Genomic DNA, 19,123 nt, shown 5'->3' with positions numbered 1-19,123 from the left:
GAGTACTGGCACCAACTCGCTTTTTCTTTTTCTTGGCTGCCTTCCTTACTCATGCCAGTGCCAATTTAGCTGGCGGGGTAGACATCCAGTCTTGGATGAAAAGTCTTTGAATATAAGAAGACTCCAGGCAGGAACAAAGGTGTCGGCAGCTTCCATTGTTGAATTTCAGTAAACAGACTACCTCACCCTTGTCGCTCACACTGAACACGACCTACAGGAGACCCTGAACACCTACGCATATGCGTATGCACACTTCGGTCTCGAGGTGAATGTACGCAAGACTTCGATTCTCTTTCAGCCTGCCCTTGGTTCTGTTACACCTCCCCATTTATCCATCTTAACAGTACTACCCTCTGTAAAGTTACCCACTTGCGGTATCTCAAGTCCCACCTGTCCACAACCGTAGACATCGATGAAGAGATTCAGCATAGGATCAGATGTGCATTTCAAGCCTTTGGCAGAATTCGTACCAGTGTCGTCAGCTGTAGGAAGCTGAAATTATCTACAAAGTTGGACGTATATCGAGCAGTAGTCCTCTATACCCTGCTATATGGCAGCGAGATTTGGGTCTCATACAGGAAGCATCTCAAGGCACTGAAAAACTTTCACCAACGTAATCTACGTTCCATCCTCCGAGTTCGTTTGATAGACAAGAGAACAAATGCCAGTATTCTCTCTGACACAAACTGTAGTAGCATCGAGGCTACCATTATCCATGAACATCTACGTTGGACTGGCCATATTACCCACATGGACGACAGTAGACTGCCAAAGCAGTTACTTTACAGTCACTAACGAATAGTAAACGTAACGCTGGCGGGCAACTGAAAAGGCATAAGGAAAGTCTTAAGACAAACCTGAAAAGTGCCCAATCAACTCCCTCACCTGGGAGACAATTACTCCACACCGTAACGCTTGGAGGAGCACCACACGAGAAGGTGTCAATACTTTCGAGTTAACCCAACTGCATGCCGAGGCAGACAAGCGCCAACAGCGGAAAAATTTTGCAGTTGCCCCTCCTGCACTAGATGTAGCCCTCCACACGTGAACAATTTGTGGACGACCCTGCCAGTCCCGTATCGGCCTCTCTAGTCACCTCAGAGCTCACCAACGAAGGTGACATCCCTAATAACTCATATAATTTTATCATAGCTGGGTGAACGTCATACTCGATTCCGAGTGACATCAAAGTAGTAGTATACACACAGTTTTTATTGAAGTTATTGTAATATGAATCGGTGTTTACTATCTTCCTCACCAAATCTCAGCAAAATATAGTGCAGTCATTTGAAAGTCGTTTACCAAGAAAAATAATTATGCAAGCCAATCCATAGGGTAATTTAATGCATACCTTCCTTCCTAATTATACACGCCACTGCTTGCATACGCTGGCCTCAGCCTGTATGAATGAATTAGGAATATTGAAAAGCTTTACATATATGGCAACTTATATTCTCAGTATTAATTTACATGACGCAGTAACCTTTGAGGAAGATGGAGACTAAGTTAAAAATGAGTCTAGCCATGGCCGGCTACTCGCTAACCTATACACCACTGTAGAATGTCATGTCTCTTAGTCAATTGCTTTTAAATATATGACAACCATATTACATCTCGTAGCATAATCTTTGTGTAATTTGACAATTCTATGAATTAAGCAAGTCTTTTAATTTCATTGTCATACTTGATTATACAGTAATTAAGCTCTGCCACGCTTAATTGCTTAAAATAAAAGTTAATGCATATCCACTGCACAAGAGTCATTAAAGCAAATAAGACTCTTTCAAAGATTTAGACCCAGAACAGGGATAGGTAGCATTGTCTCTTCTCATAGCAGTGTAACATGGCAACAGATGCCTAGTGCGGTTGATTAATTTTTGTCACAGCAAAAAAAAAAAACAAAAAAACTAGCTATTGCCAGATCTAGCACTCGCCAAAAGAGGAAGTAGACGAAAAGCCAGTAATCAGGGCAGGCGAAGGCGACACAGATATCGTAGCAAGCATTGCAGAAAATTTTAATATTGTTGGGCATTATCATGAGTGTGGTGTGAATATGGTTTGTGTGAGGTTCTGTTCTGGTGACAGTGATTGCACAAAACAAGAATGTGCAAATTATAACTCACAGCCAGTATGAGTGAATCTTGGTATTAAGCAACAGTACACCAGTATAAAGAAAAGCCATCGCTTTGTGATATGGCCTCTAGTGAATTGTTATGTTTTTCGCACTAAGGCTCGTCTGAATTAAGGTAATACCCCCCCCCTGTATATTTTATTTCATACTTTTTATTTCCTGATTTCCTGATTTTAGCTTTGTATGTACAGGAGGTCTCTCGTCATTTTTGTCGGTTTTGAATTGGATTGCTCTTTTTTAAATTTTAAAGGTCATCGAAGGTAAATTTATGTATAATATTATGTTTTTATTGTATATCACCTGTATTTTTAAACTTTTTCAAAACTTTTTAGGCTCTGACGATGGAAAAAGATTATTTCCGAAACGTTAGCAATTAAAAAAAGCCCTACTTCAAGATGTTTGTGTTTACCCTGGTTCTCCTCTTCGTTATAAAACTACGCTTTCCACGTAACAAGTCCATTGCTGAAGTTATATATATATATATATATATATATATATATATATATATATATATATATATATATATATATATATATATAACCTATCTTCACTAGTGCTATATTGATCCAGGTATATGCTGATAACCACAAGGAAAAAAAAAGAACACTTTTGGCCCAAGTGCTTTCGTGTAATTCATCTTCAGGGGTGAGTCACCCCTGAATGTAATTCTGATAAAATCACACGGGAAAATGGAAACAACGGATAGGGTCTCAACTGACGTCACCGCGGTTGCCGGGGATCGGCTTTTTTCACACTTCATTTTTTCAACATTCGCGGCCTGAGATCCAATTTTCCTTCTGTGGAGCACCATCTATTCACCTCTTCCCCCGACCTCTTATTACTGTCAGAACTTCAACTAACCAAAGGAGCTTCACCCAAACCATTTCAAGTCTCAAACTACAACCTTTATACCTCTTTCTGTTCTAAGGAAGGTGTAAGCACCTACTGCAACACACGTACACCTATAGCTCGACTCACGGATCTTGTATCTTCTCTTTATGACGTCATCTTGCTCAAAATATCCCTACCAACTATTGACTATTTTTCTTTGTTTTCTATATTGTTCACTAAACTCTACCAATTATTTGGAACTCTTTGGCTATCTCACTTCTTGCTGTGAATCGTTGCTATCCACACACCCCAACACCGGAATCCTCTACCGAGGGGATTTCAATGTACATCACAGACAGTGGCTTGGCTCTGCAAGGGATGACGCAGGTGGAGCTGAGGCACTCTCTTTTTCCTTACTTAATGATCTGGAAAAAATAATTAAACACCCTACACGTGTTTCTGATCGAAACGATCAACTTACTAACATTCTTGATCTTTGTTTTACCTCTAACCCCTCACACTATTTATAGTCAACTTCTGCTCCCTTAGGGTGTTCTGATCACAATCTTATTTCTACTAAATCAAACTGGGCAGAACCACATCCCCCACCCCCCTCTAAACGCCAACTATGGCACTATCGGAGGGCAAACTGGCAATCCTTGCGAAAATTCTTCTCCCACTTTCCTTGGGATGAATGTTGCTTTTCCACTCGGGACGCCTCGGTATGTGCTGACAGCATTTTTGGGGTTATACAAGGTGGTACGAGTGCATTTATCTTATCTTCTCTTGCATTTAGGGAGAGAGATAGGGCGTATCAATTTATGAAACTATCTCCTTCTCTTATTACCCACTCCTCTTTCATTACTTCTAGGAATCGTTGTAAGGCTATTCTTCGTAGGACCAAGCGGAATTTTATAAAAAAGAAAGACTGCTGTCTTGACTAACTCTTCTTCCAGTAAATCCTTCTGGTCCTTAACCAAAAACATCTGTAATAACTTCTGCACTCCCTCTTTCCCTTCTCCCTTCCGACCTGATAACTTTATAGCCAACTCCCCACCCCCCCTGATAAAGCCAATCTCTTTGGTACCTTATTCTCCTCTAACTTCACCTTTGACGATTTCAACTTTATCCCTCCTACTCCTGCTCTTCCTACTGAACCTATGCACTTTCCTATAATCTCTACTCTTAGGGTTGCTGGTGTGTTATCCAGGTTGGAATGAGAAAGGCGCATGGACCGGACGGAATACCCCCTCGTGTTCTGAGGGAGTGTGCTGAAACTCTAGCCCCTGTACTTGCTCGCCTCTTTCGCTTTTGCCTCAAAACCCAAGCTTTTCTTTCTTCCTGGGAGCATGCCTTGGTTCAGCCCATCCCGAAGAAGGGTGACCAATCTAATCCCTCTAACTATCGCCCCATTGCCCTAACTTCATCCCTCTCTAAGATTTTCGAAACTATCTTAAACTCCCATTTTCTCCGTCACATTGAACACTTGTCGGATCACCAGTATGGCTTTCGTCAGGCGGGATCTACTGGTGATCTGCTCTCCTACTGCACCCAACTTTGGTCATCCTCTCTTAGGGATTATGGGGAAACTTTCGGCATGGTCCTCGACATCTCCAAAACATTTGACAGTGTATGGCACAAGTCTATGCTTTCTAAACCTCCCTCTTATGGTTTCTCTCCCCAGCATTGTTCTCTAATTTCTAGCTTCCTTGAGAACCGATCCTTTGCAGCTGTTGTAAAGGGATCGATCTCTCGCTCTTACTCTATCAATAGTGGTGTCCCACTAGGTTCTGTTCTTTCACCTACTCTTTTCCTTCTTTTTATCAATGATTTACTTCATACTACGACTAATTCTAACCATTCTTATGCTGATGATTCTACTCTTGACACTTCTTCACATTTTTCCCTCCCCCCTAATTCCCAAACTAGTTCTGTTTCTAGAACTGATATCATTTCATCTATCAATGCTGATCTGTGCAGCATCTTCGAATGGGGAGGTAAAAACTTGGTTAAATTCAATAGTAATAAAACTCAGTATTTACCAATTACACTTTCCAAATTAGTTATTCTCCCACCAATCACATTTCAGGACGCAATCATTCTGCCAAGTTCTAAAATAGATATGCTAGGTCTCACCATTTCCTCTAATAAGTGATGTGAGTCACACATCCACAACATTGCTAAAGCTGTTTCCCGAAAGCTGGGAATGCTGTACAGAGTCCGTAGCTAATAAACCCTTGAGCAGTTGCTAACTTAGAGTACTGCTCCTCATATCTGGGGTGGCTCTTCTTTTGTCCAACTGTTAGATAGGGTGGAATCAAAGTCATTTCGTCTTATTGACTCTCCTCCTTTATTTGATAAGCATTCTTCCCTTTCTCTTTGAAGTAATGTTGCTTCACACTCTCTCTGCCTTAACGGGCAATGTTCGGTGGATTTAGCATCCTGTGTACCGTCGGTAAGCCCGTGGCCTCGTAACACTCGTCTTGCCCTCGGTGCGCACAGTTTCTCTGTGGCTGTAGGTCAAACTAGTATAACCCGTTATTGTACCGCCTTCTTCTGTCTTTCCATACTTATACAATGTGTCTCATTTTAAAAAGTGGGTTATCTGGTATCTTCGTGGTGCAGATTACCATGGTTGTTTTCTTTTCAATTATTAATTTCTTTTTACTCCTAATTTTTTCGCCCCCAAGAACCCGTTGTGGGTCGATGACCTGTGCCCGTGTGGGCTCTTCCCCGTAAAAACAAACAAACAACAACAACAACAACAACAACAATATCATTATTAGATTTTCGTCCCAAGGCCCTGGTAGGCTATACCCGGAAATAAAAAAAATTAAAAATAAATAAATAAATAAATAAATATATAGCACGCGGACTTCAAATATACAATCAAGAACTCACCAGCCAGGATTCGAACCCACGACCTCTACGTGTGACCAGGGATCGCTATCACCGCAGAGGTCGAGTGTTCGAATCATGGCTGGTGAGGTCTGTGATTGTAGGTGCGCGTGATCCAAGTATATGCTGATAACCAAAAGGAAACAAGAAAACACGAAGTTCCCAAGCGCTTTCGTGTCTGCACTCACCCCTGAAGATGTGTTTTCTTTTTTTGTTTTGTATATATATATATATATATATATATATATATATATATATATATATATATATATATATATATATATATATATATATATATGTAAATCCAATAATGAAAAATATATTATCGAAAATAAAGAAATTTTATTCAAGACATCTTCAGAGGCAACTGAAGATGTCTTGAAGCTGTCTTGAATAAAGACGAAAGCTAAGGTGCTCTGTTGTTTCCCTTTTCTCGTGTGATTTTATCAAGATATATATATATATATATATATATATATATATATATATATATATATATATATATATATATATATATATATATATATATATATATATAACAAAGAAGTATGTCTGTGTGTTTGTGTGTGTGTGTGTCCGCACGAGAATATCAGAAACTACTTTACCGATCTGTAGTGATGATGGATGGTATTATATGTAGTGATGATGGATGGTGTTATATGTAGTGATGATGGATGACGATGTTATATGTAGTGATGATGGATGGTGTTATATGTAAAGATGATGGATGATGTTATATGTGGTGATGATGGATGATGTTATATGTAGTGATGATGGATGATGTTATATGTAGTAATGATGGATGATGTTATATGTAGTGATGATGGATGGTGTTATATGTAGTGATGATGGATGTTGTTATATGTGGTGTTATATGTAGTGATGATGGATGTTGTTATATGTAGTGATGATGGGTGGTGTTATATTTAGTGATGATGGATGGTGTTATATGTAGTGATGATGGATGGTGTTATATGTAGGGATGATGGATGATGTTATATGTAGTGATGATGGGTGGTCTTATATGTAGCGATGATTAGACAATAAAATAATAACAGCTTAATGTTAAAAAAATTTACTTTGCTGTACCGTTGTAGTGAAAAACATGGTGGAATTTACTATAAACTATTGATGAAAGAAGAAGTTTTGGGGACTGAACAGTGAGACAAAGTGGAGCCTCTCGGAGGGTGGCGTCCTACCGTTTCCTAACGAAAGAGCCGACTGTCTGTTTGTGGGTGGGTTTGTTTGTTTGCGTGTTCGCAAAGAGAATCTCGGAAAGTATTTTACCGATCTGTAATGATGATGGATGGTGTTATATGTAGTGATGATGGATGATGTTATATGTAATGATGATGGATGGTGTTATATGTAGTGATGATGGATGTTGTTATATATAGTGATGATGGATGATTTTATATGTAGTGATGATGGATGATGTTATATATAGTGATGATGGATGATTTTATATGTAGTGATGATGGATGATGTTATACGTAGTAATGATGGATGATGTTATATGTAGTGATGATGGGTGGTGTTATATGTAGTGATGATGGATGTTGTTATATGTAGTGATGATGGATGGTGTTTTATGTAGTGATGATGGATGGTGTTATATGTAGTGATGATGGATGGTGTTATATGTAGTGATGATGGATGATGTTATATATAGTGATGATGGATGATTTTATATGTAGTGATGATGGATGATGTTATACGTAGTAATGATGGATGATGTTATATGTAGTGATGATGGGTGGTGTTATATGTAGTGATGATGGATGTTGTTATATGTAGTGATGATGGGCTGTGTCATATGTAGTGATGATGGATGGTGTTATATGTAGGGATGATGGATGATGTTATATATAGTGATGATGGATGTTTTTATATGTAGTGATGATGGATGATGTTATATGTAGTAATGATGGATGATGTTATATGTAGTGATGATGGGTGGTGTTATATGTAGTGATGATGGATGATGTTATATGTAGTGATGATGGGTGTTGTTATGTGTAGTGATGATGGCTGTTGTTATATGTAGTGATGATGGATGATGTCATATATAGTGATGATGGATGTTTTTATATGTAGTGATGATGGATGATGATATATGTAGTAATGATGGATGATGTTATATGTAGTGATGATGGGTGGTGTTATATGTAGTGATGATGGATGTTGTTATATGTAGTGATGATAGATGGTGTTATATGCAGTGATGATGGATGGTGTTATATGTAGTGATGATTAGACAATAAAATAATAAAAGTTTAATGCTAAAAAAAAAAACTTTGCTGTACCATTGTAGTGGAACTTACATACTCCGTTAATGAAATATTGATGGAAGAAGAAGTTTTGGGGACTAAACAGTGAGACAATGTGGAGCCTCCCGGAGGGTGGCGTCCTACCGTTTGCAAACGAATGAGCCGCCCGTCTGTTTGCTGGTGGGTTTGTTAGTTTGCGTGTTCGGACGAGAATACCGGAAATTAATTTACCGATCTGTAATGATGATGGATGGTGTTATATGTAGTGATGATGGATGGTGTTATATGTAATGATGATGGATGATGTTATATATAGTGATGATGGATGTTGTTATATGTAGTGATGATGGGTGGTGTTATATGTTGTGATTTTGGATGGTGTTATATGTACTGATGATGGATGATATTATATGTAGTGATTATTGGTGGTATTCTATGTAGTGATGATGGATGATGTTATATGTAGTGATGATGTGTGTTGTTATATGTAGTGATGATGGATGTTGTTATATGTAGTGATGATGGATGGTGTTATATGTAGTGATGATAGATGGTGTTATATGCAGTGAAGATGGATGGTGTTATATGTAGTGATGATTAGACAATAAAATAATAACAGTTTAATGCTAAAAAAATATACTTTGCTGTACCGTTGTAGTGGAACTTACAGACTCTGTTAATGAAATATTGATTTAAGAAGAAGTTTTGGGGAGTGAACAGTGAGAAAATGTGGAGCCTACCGGATGGTGGCGTCCTACCGTGTTTGTCCGCATGAGAATCTCGGAAACTACTTAACCGATCTTTAGTGATGATGGATGATGTTATATGTAGTGATGATGGATGATGTTATATGTAGTGATGATGGATATTGTTATATGTAGTGATGATGGATGGTGTTATATGTAGTGATGATGGATGGTGTTATATGTAGTGATGATGGATGATGTTATATGTAGTGATGATGGGTGGTGTTATATGTTGTGATGATGGATGATGTTATATGTAGTGATGACGGATGGTGTTATATGTAGTGATGATGGGTGGTGTTATATGGTGTGATGATGGATGATGTTATATGTAGTGATGACGGATGGTGTTATATGTAGTGATGATGGATGGTGTTATATGTAGTGATGATGGATGATGTTATATGTAGTGATGGTTGGTGGTGTTATATGTAGTGATGATGGATGGTGTTATATGTAGTGATGATGGATGATGCTATATGTATGATGATGGGTGGTGTTATATGTTGTGATGATGGATGATGTTATATGTAGTGATGACGGACGGTGTTATATGTAGTGATGATGGGTGTGGTGTTATATGCGGTGTGATGATGGATGATGTTATATGTAGGATGACGGATGGTGTTATATGCGTAGTGATGATGGATGGTGTTATATGTAGTGATGATGGATGATGTTATATGTAGTGATGGTTGGTGGTGTTATATGTAGTGATGATTAGACAATAAAATAATACTGTTTATTGCTAAAAAATATATTTACTGTACTGTTGTAGTGAAAACAACATGGTAGAACTTACATGGCCAACTGTTCATGAACTATTGATGGAAGAAAAGCTCTTTGGGGACTCAACAGTGAGACTATGTGGAGCCTCCTGGAGGGTGGCGTCCCAACCGTTGCTCACTGATGAGCCGCCCAGAAGGCGGCGATTCTGCTTAGAGTATATATATATATATATATATGTATATATATATATATATATACAAGTAAATCACTGTAGGTGCGCGTGATCTAAAGCATGCTGATAACCACAAAGGAAAGAAATTGTCACCAGTTCCTGCTACGTGTAATTCACATCTTCAGGATGAGTACAGACTATATATATATATATATATATATATATATATATATATATATATATATATATATATATATATATATATATATATATATATATATATATATATATATATATATATCTTTATATATAAAACAAAGAAGTATGTCTGTTTGTTTGTGTGTGTGTGTGTGTTTGTTTGTGTTGTGTCCGCACGAAAATCTCGAAACTACTTTTACCGGTCTGTAGTGATGATGGATGGTGTTATATGTAGTGATGATGGATGGTGTTATATGTAGTGATGTTGGATGGTATATATGTAGTGATGATGGATGATGTTATATATGTAGTGATGTGATGTGTGTTGTTATATGTGTGTGATGATGGATGATGTTATATTTAGTGATGATGGTGGTGTTATATGTAGTGATGATGGATGATGCTATATGTAGTGATGATGTGTGTTGTTATATGTAGATGATGATGATGTTATATGTAGTGATGATGGGTGGTGTTATATGTAGTGATGATGGGTGGTGTTATATGTAGCATGATGTGGTTGTGTTATATGTAGTGATGATTTGATGGTGTTATATGTAGTGATGATGGATGGTGTTATATGTAGTGATGATTTCAGACAAACATCTATCTTTATAAAACAAAGAAGTCTGTCTGTTTGTGTGTGTGTCCGCACAAGAATCTCGGAAACTACTTTTACCGATCTGTAGTGATGATGATGGTGTTATATGTAGTGATGATGGATGATGTTATATGTAGTGATGTTTGATGGTGTTATATCTAGTGATGATGGATGATGTTATATGTTGTGATGATGGATGATGATATATGTAGTGATGATGGGTGATATATGTAGTGATGATGGATGGTGTTATATGTAGTGATGATTAGACAAACATCTATCTTATGTTCGTGCTGCAGTCTGTCTGTTTGTGTGTGTGTCCGCACAAGAATCTCGGAAACCACTTTTACCGATCTGTAGTGATGATGGATGGTGTTATATGTAGTGATGATGGGGTAAAAGTATATATGTAGAGATGATGGATGGTGTTATATGAAGTATTTATCAGACAAATCATCTGTCTTTTTATAACAAAGAAGTCTGTCTGTTTGTGTGTGTGTCCGCACAAGAATCTCGGAAACTACTTTACCGATCTGTAGTGATGATGGATGGTGTTATATCTAGTGATGATGGATGATGCTCTTATGTGGTGAGATGATGGATATTGTTATGTAGGTGGTGCTGTATGTGATGATGGATAGTGTTATATGTGGTGATGATGATGGTGTTATATGTAGTCATGATGGATGATGTTATATGTAGTGATGATGGTGGTGTTATATGTAGTGATGATTAGGACAATAAAATAATAATAACAGTTTAATGTTAAAACAATATACTTTGCTGTACAGCTGTAGTGAAAAACATGGTGGAACTTACATACACCGTTAATGAACTATTGATGGAAGAAGTTTTGACAATGTGGAGCCCAGGCGGCGTCCTACCGTTGCTTAGCTGATGAGCCGCCCGGAGGGTCGATTCTGCTAGTATATATATATATATATATATATATATATATATATATATATATATATATATATATATATATATATATATATATATATATATATATATATATATATATATATATATATTGTATTTATATATATATATATATATATATATATATATATATATATATATATATATATATATATATATATTAGAATCAGGTATATGCTGATAACCACAGGAAAAGAAAACACGAAGTTCTCAAGCGCTGTGTAATTCACATCTTCAGGGGTGAGTACAAACTAAGTAGAAGCATAACAAGGTATATATAAGAGAGGGTGATATCAAGTCCACAATGGTCAGGTATTAGGTAATGACCTTATTAATCTTCAAAAGCACCGCAGCAGTCGGTAGTCACGTCAGAGGGTAAGATGACCCAACTTTCTCACCTGGTAACAAATCTTCTTAATTACGAAATTATCCAGTTTGAACATACCATTACTCAAATTCATGTTGAAGGATTCGGTATGTTTAATGAGACTGGATTCTATAATGTCCTACTGTCAATTGAATTACAAGGTAATATTGAGGAGGTTATCCCAGTCAATGCAATGCTTATTATCCCTCAAATGAACAAACACAGCATTGGATTCCTGACCTGTCCTAACACTATATTTATCTTGTTTAAGTATAGTTACAAGACCTTGTGTGCCCTCGGTTATGTACTTCCTTAGTCTGTACTCACCCTGAAGATGTGAATTATTAAAAGCGCTGGGAACTTCGTGTTTTATTTTTCCTTTTGGTTATCAGCATATATATATATATATATATATATATATATATATATATATATATATATATATATATATATATATATATATATATATATATATATATATATATATATATATATATATATATATATATATATATATATATATATATATATATATATATATTTATACTAGCAATTTAGGTGATATTTAGAGAAATTAGAACAAAATGACCGATCTGCCGAACAGGAAAACATAAGTAAGCCAGGCTGAAACACCCACACCTCGGCGAGTTAAGACAAGGTCTCCAATCAACGCCCCTGTCAGTAGGTGGAAGGTTTTAATTAGGCCTATACAGTTTTATATGCACTTTATCGATTTAATGTAGACACGATTCATGAAGTTAGGGACAATTATAAAATTTAAAGTTATTTTTTATAGTTTCCCAGTTCTAATATATTACGTGTGTCTCAGAGAAACTATTAGAGATACGTCAGCACCCTGAAGGATGTCGGGGTGATATGGTCTCAGACCTGCTAAGGAAAACGACCACGGCCTCGTTCCTCCCAGCATGCGTTTCATCCGTTAAGTAAGTCTGTATTCCATCTCAGAGTAGTTAACAAAGTGCCTTTTTGCAGGGTCAACAAAACCCACTTGGTCGGTGGTTGGTGGTTAGTGGTGGTTTGGAAGATATAGCTGGCAAGGCACGAGGCGAGACAACCCAAGCAGCGGCGAATAGGTGTTCTGACGACTAACTACTGGGACCAGCAGCCGCACTTTGGTCGGTGGTCGATCTGGTTCATCAAATTTCTCCACCTTGGTTCCAGCAACACCACTTCTTCAGTCAGTCAGTGAAAACTCACTAACGGGAAAGTAGAACCCTCCCTCAGCTGGGCAGGGTTCACCTGGCTGTACTCTGAGCTGGCCTAACTAGGAGGGCTGACGGTCGCTCTTTCCTGTCTATGGTTACATAGAGACATTCATCTCCCAGTATTGGGTGTATGTGATTAAAATCACTAAGTCCAGGTGTGTAATCAACGCCTCATCGTTGATTGCACACGGGACATAGGGTTCCTCTTCAAAATTTGATGAAAGGCTGTAACACCTTAAAGTATGGGTGCATTCTGAACTTATATGTGAGGCATGTTACGGGTGTTGGTGGAGAAATCCGTCATGACTCCTGAAACCTGAGAGAATAATGAAAAACAGCGAGCACCCGCCTGTCTGACGGGTCATGATAGATTTTTTCGGTTTCTGGTGAATGCCTGCCACTTGGCAGGTTAGTAGTTACAACCTTCTGGTTCTGTGTAGTTAGGACAGTTAGGATTATAGTATTTTGTGGGTCATCCCAGGGATTGCTATAATTTTGTGGATGCACTTAAGGCATTTTCATCTGTGCAAGTAATATTTTTAATGTTTTATTGCCGCTAAGTGATGTAGGATGTACGGAGATTGTTTCAGATGAGTTCCTCGTTCTGGTGTCTATTCTTGTGCATGTAGTACTGCTGCATTAGTAGTTCTTTTCAAATGCAATTAATATCTTTTAATATTTTGTTGATACCATATATAACTTTTGTTTCCCATTGTAGTGTTGTAAACCACGCTAAGACGTACAGTACTTTAGTGCTTGTGCACAATTATTGATTCCTTCTGTTGTTTTGGAATGAATAAAGTGTTATCTTTACCAGTGCGTCTCATTAACCCCAATCACAGGTACTAGCTATTCCACGGTCACGGAAAAATATTTTATTAATTGTGTTTGTACTGGTTCAGGATTTCTGAGGGGGCTTCCATTGCATTACCATCGACTATAAAAAAAACATTAACTAGTCAGTGTGAGAATTTCCAACAGTTACACACATATATATATATATATATATATATATATATATATATATATATATATATATATATATATATATATATATATATATATATATATATATATATATATATATATATATATATATATATATATATATATATATATATATATATATATATTATATATATATAATAAAGATCCTCCATACATTCCTGAATGTAATTACACAATACAATATGAACATAATAGTATATATAATACTCTCACAGTTCTGCTGTTCCAATTTTTCCTTCATTATGCCACCTTTAATTTCATTTTACTCTTATTTTTGCACTCTCAGGCCCCGTTGTGCGTCAATAACCTGTGCCCGGGTGGGCTATTCCCCGTAAAATCCTGCTTGGCACATAGATGTATCCAGAGAAATAGATAAGATTCTATAACATTCCAGCTGTACAGCAAGTGTTGAAGTTGCAGATAAGATATATCAATCAAGTGCCAGTTTAGTATAGTCTGTGTTCATGTCTTTTGCAGTTTCCCCAAAGATCGCGTGTAATATCCCCCCCTCCCTTGGTTATGTTGGTATTATGTATTGTGATGAACCACAATAGTATTACATTGTTTGTTTTACAAAAAGGGCTGCGAGTTGAATAAAAGATACTCTATGAAATTATTCTTTGCGTCAACCAGTATGGCTTCTTGCACCGCTCACTGACTTCACGATTCCTGCACAGATGACGTCATGCCGTGTCCATTTATTAAAGCTCCTTGGCATATCGATTGTGTGGAACCGGGGTTCTTACAGTTACCAGATCTTATGCACCACCCTATATTTATTGAGTCACTGCCAACTTATTTGACTGACTGTACTGTACATGCGCGATGTTGCTCCAGCTCATGTTGCTCGTGTAGCAACGGAATACCAAGATGTTGTTGTAGCCTAATATGAGGACAGGGCGTGGCATCCCTGTTCCATGACCATATTTCTTACCTGACTTATATTGCATTGATTATAGCTTGTGCGGTCATCTAAAAAGCAAATTCCCAACACGTGAAGAATTGTGAAGCCGAACGTAAGACAATGCCGGAAGTACAGTATGTGTAATGCCTTGAATTTCGTAACGTGTACCACAGTTATTTGTGCAACGCGCTGAAGCAACATTCAGGAACATTTATTCTAGATAATACATATCAGATTCAGTTATCTGTAAATATGTTGCACCAGCAAAATTGGATATTTAATTTTCCTCCGTAAATTGTATCGCATTCCTACTTTATCTTTCATGTGTTTTAACTCTGAAACTATGGGGCATTCACACAGTCTTCCTGGAGTCATATACTTATTTTTGTCTCATTTTAGAATCAAGATAATTAAAACCAAATATTTATCTTTTTCATACAGGGCAGAGAATAATAATATAACTTAATTTGTGTCTATTAATTCTTATGTTTTTTTTGCATCTTTTCCTTCAACCTTCAATTTTCATTCTGAAAGCCAAATGTGTTTCTCTTACCGACTTTGAGACCAGAGGAGAAGTGTTGTTCTAGAAGCAAGACGAGTGAGAGGCTCCACCACTGGTCGAGTCAACATGTCCAGCTCAGTGAAAGGGACCAGCTCGTCGTCATAATATCGCATCAACAACATCCATGTCCCGATACCTAAGAAAATCAATACGAGCAAGAAGAAGTAAGGAAAACCAAGATATGTATGCAAATCTGATGAAGAAAAAACTGAAAACGTCCGTTCAAAGGTTTCTACAGATATATATTACACTGAAGCTCTCAATAGGAAGTTAAATGTGTCTAATATTATTTGTTTGATATTATATAATTAATGTCATATAATATATATTTTTGTATCCATCTTACAAGTTGACTTATGGAGTCTCATCATCATCATCAAGCCTATGGAGAAGCACAAATATTTCAAATATTTCCCTTTCCCTTCACTAGAGGATCTGATGATAACTCTAATCCTCTTTACATAATGAATAATGTAAGATACATTAGTATATATACTAATGAAGCACTAATCAAGCTCAAATTAATGAAGCTGAGCGTTGCTTTTATGGAAGAACATAAATGAAATAAGGTGAGAGCATTACAATATGTGCTCATTTAATCCAACATCATTTATCTCTATGTGGCTCTATGGTGCTACGGCCTGTTTTAGAAGATGTATAATTCTGGGAAGATTTGTAAAACAGTCCCAAATCGATGTGCGTGTCTATTACACAAGGTTTGACAACGGCTGAACCAAATGAAGAGTTCTTATTTATTTTATGAATATCATGGATGATGTGTCTTATGAGTAACATCTATACTTTCAAGGACAAGAGGGTATGAATGATTATAAATTATAACAAGCCTAGCTCTTATTTTTTTATTTTCTAAATTGTAGAACATCATTATCATCATCAAACTCAGAGTAACAGCATTACGATTGTTAAAAGTAATGTATTTGCACATTCTCATTGATGTTCTGACAAAGGAATCGAAAACTTTACATGTTCATGTTGTTTTATAATGATGCAGCAAAAACTCTATGTAGTTTATGGAATAGAAACCATTTTATATTAAATCACGACCAAATGGTGCAGTTGCTGTGTTCCTGACGCCTACAACGACGTTGGCAAAGTTGAACTTCTTAATTGCTTACGGAGATTCTTAAATGGTTTGTTTGGCCTGTTGCATAAATTTCCATCAACACAGTATCGTTGTTGTGAAATTATATGATACATTCTCTTGAGATATTCTTGCTGGGAAGTGGAGTGTAACAGTAAGTTTACTTGAGCTGTAGGTGACAGAAGAGTGCTCTTATTTACTGTAGGCGACACGTGGGTTAATGTGTTCAGATATGCAAATCTCTTATTCCCTGTAGCAAAGGAGCCGTGGGAAAACAAAGCTTGGTCTATGTGAAGAATATGGGGTAGTGAAATCTTATATTTAATCCAAGCAAGTGTGCATTTTTATAAAGGTTATCGGAATGGTTGTTGGTCCATGTAATGTCTACACGGAGTCAACTTAGAATGTTTATGATGCTATCAGATATCTGAAAGATAGAAAAAATGTTTTTTCGCCTTTGTATGTGATCTTATAAGCAAAAGTGGAGGTAAAAGGTAGAGAAGCAGATCTTTATGATATCCAGGTTTGTTACATGAAGGATCTACAGTACATGATGTAAGGGTGATGAAGATAAATCGCACAACGAACACAACATGCATAGATTTATTCCTAAAATATTGTAACTGGTTACGATCAGTAAAAAAGTGAAAGTGGGTTCCATAGGTCTTGGCCCGTTAAGGATAGTGCGAATTAGGTTTTCCCGATCCTGGGCGGAAGATTTTTCCCGGGAATTTGGTTCAAATCCCGATTCTTATTGTTATTCCTTATCTCTGATTTGCACTATGTAAAATACAAAAACGCATGAAAGAGAGAGATGCAAATGTGCAAATGATTCTATTGCTTTTTTTCGCAGGTCATTCAAGTGTTCTCTTTAAGTTTCTTTTGTAGAGTAGGGCTTCCAAATGGCGTAGAATAATTCTTTTTTATAATGGCTAACTTTGAATGTCATTCCAAATATCATTAAGTTTTTTTGTGGCTTGAAGAGTTATTTCATGAACAACTTTGATGTGTGCGTGATGTGGCTGTGCACAAATGATTTTATGCTATTATTTTTTCACAGGTCATTCAAGTGTTCGCTTTAGGTTTTGTAGAATGTGGCTTCCAAATGGCATTAAATATAGAATTTTATTTTTATATTAGCTAACTTTGAATGCCATTCCAAATGCCTGTGAGTTTCTTTTATGGCTAACGGAATGAGATTAATTAAAAATTTGCTTGTTTAATCTTATTATGTAACTATTTTACACCAGTATGCAAGTTAATAAAGAGAATTTTGCTTCAGTGTAATATAATTTATCAAATAAATTGCCTATCAAATAATCTACAGATACTAAACTAATGAAGTATGTAGGGTTAGCATATAGCATTAGTTAGTACAAATATCACCTGAGGGAAATCCGGATCCTGGAAATATCCTGGTTTGTCCCAGAATCCCAGGATGCTAAGAACCCCCAAACAGGAAACACTACTGCGAATACAGCACACTGTATATTAAGCATTCGGTACACAAAGAGGCTTTAGAGCCATTAATGCACCTGCCCACCGTTATTTCCAATATTAAAGTACTAATTTACAAGTGGGTGGACTAGGCGCGAACCAGTGATTTGACAGTAGGCGAACGTTGAAGCCACTCATCCACCTCACCCTGTTCTGTTCGGTTCTAAAAGTAATTGAGACCAATTGTGAATCGGAGGAGTGATTATTAAGAGTTGTTTTCACTTGTTCTGGAGAATAACTTACCTACAACGATGACGTCAGGGACGACTCTTGCAGCGGCCAGATCGTGCAGTTTAGTGACCTTCCGACCAGACCTTGTACTGGGATGGTCCATCCTCGACCCACATGGCGCCCACACAAGTGTTAATCGTAATTCGTATGAGCTGAGGCGGGTATCATTTTCCAGTAGTATATCTTTGGAGTAGTAAATATTTCTAGCTTCTCTGATGACTTTTTCTTGCGATCTGGGAAACGTTTTTCTTCGTCTAAGATGAGTATGACTGCGGTTAGAGGCAGCATCAATATGATCCTCCTGACCCGTGTGGTGTGGCCAGGAGTAGGGTATGGCGTGCTAGAGTTGGAGGATCGACGGCCAAGAATGTCGTACGTTGGGACGCTGTGTTCGTGGTGAGACACGGCGTAAGTAAAGTCCTCCACTGTTACCTGCAAATATACTATTTCATAAAAATAGTGCTGCAAAATAGAGAAAGGAATACGTGGCTGTTAATTAGACAAATAATTTAAGATTACTTATCTTTTTTTATAGAATCCCAACCGGCAGGTCATCGACCCACAACAGGTCAAGGAGGGGGGATGAGAGTAAAGAAAGATGCAGGAAACCAGCTTGTTGAAGTGAGACATTTGCAAGAGCTGCGTGAAGAAAGAAGGATGTACTGTATAACGGGTTATTCTAGTGTGACCGACATCCACACAAAACGG

General features: G+C 37.2%; 1 protein-coding gene across 1 annotated transcript in view; it reads right to left on the bottom strand.

Annotated features, from left to right (window-relative positions):
* The window catches only part of LOC121874654, a 45,816-nt gene extending 26,973 nt beyond the window's left edge, over positions 1-18,843 (bottom strand). The window contains exons 1-2 of the mRNA XM_042378884.1: positions 18,428-18,843; positions 15,577-15,721 (exon numbers count right to left, since the gene is read on the bottom strand). Coding sequence (XP_042234818.1) covers positions 15,577-15,721; positions 18,428-18,518 — 236 coding nt within the window. The 5' untranslated portion in view covers positions 18,519-18,843. The remainder of the gene's footprint in view (positions 1-15,576; positions 15,722-18,427) is intronic.
* Between the last annotated feature and the right edge of the window lie 280 nt (positions 18,844-19,123).

This window comes from Homarus americanus, unplaced genomic scaffold (assembly GCF_018991925.1).
Source record: "Homarus americanus isolate GMGI-L3 unplaced genomic scaffold, GMGI_Hamer_2.0 scaffold34360, whole genome shotgun sequence".
Classification (NCBI taxonomy): domain Eukaryota; kingdom Metazoa; phylum Arthropoda; class Malacostraca; order Decapoda; family Nephropidae; genus Homarus; species Homarus americanus.
The sequence above is the reverse complement of the archived record's forward strand: the minus strand, read 5'-3'. Positions and strand labels throughout refer to the sequence as shown.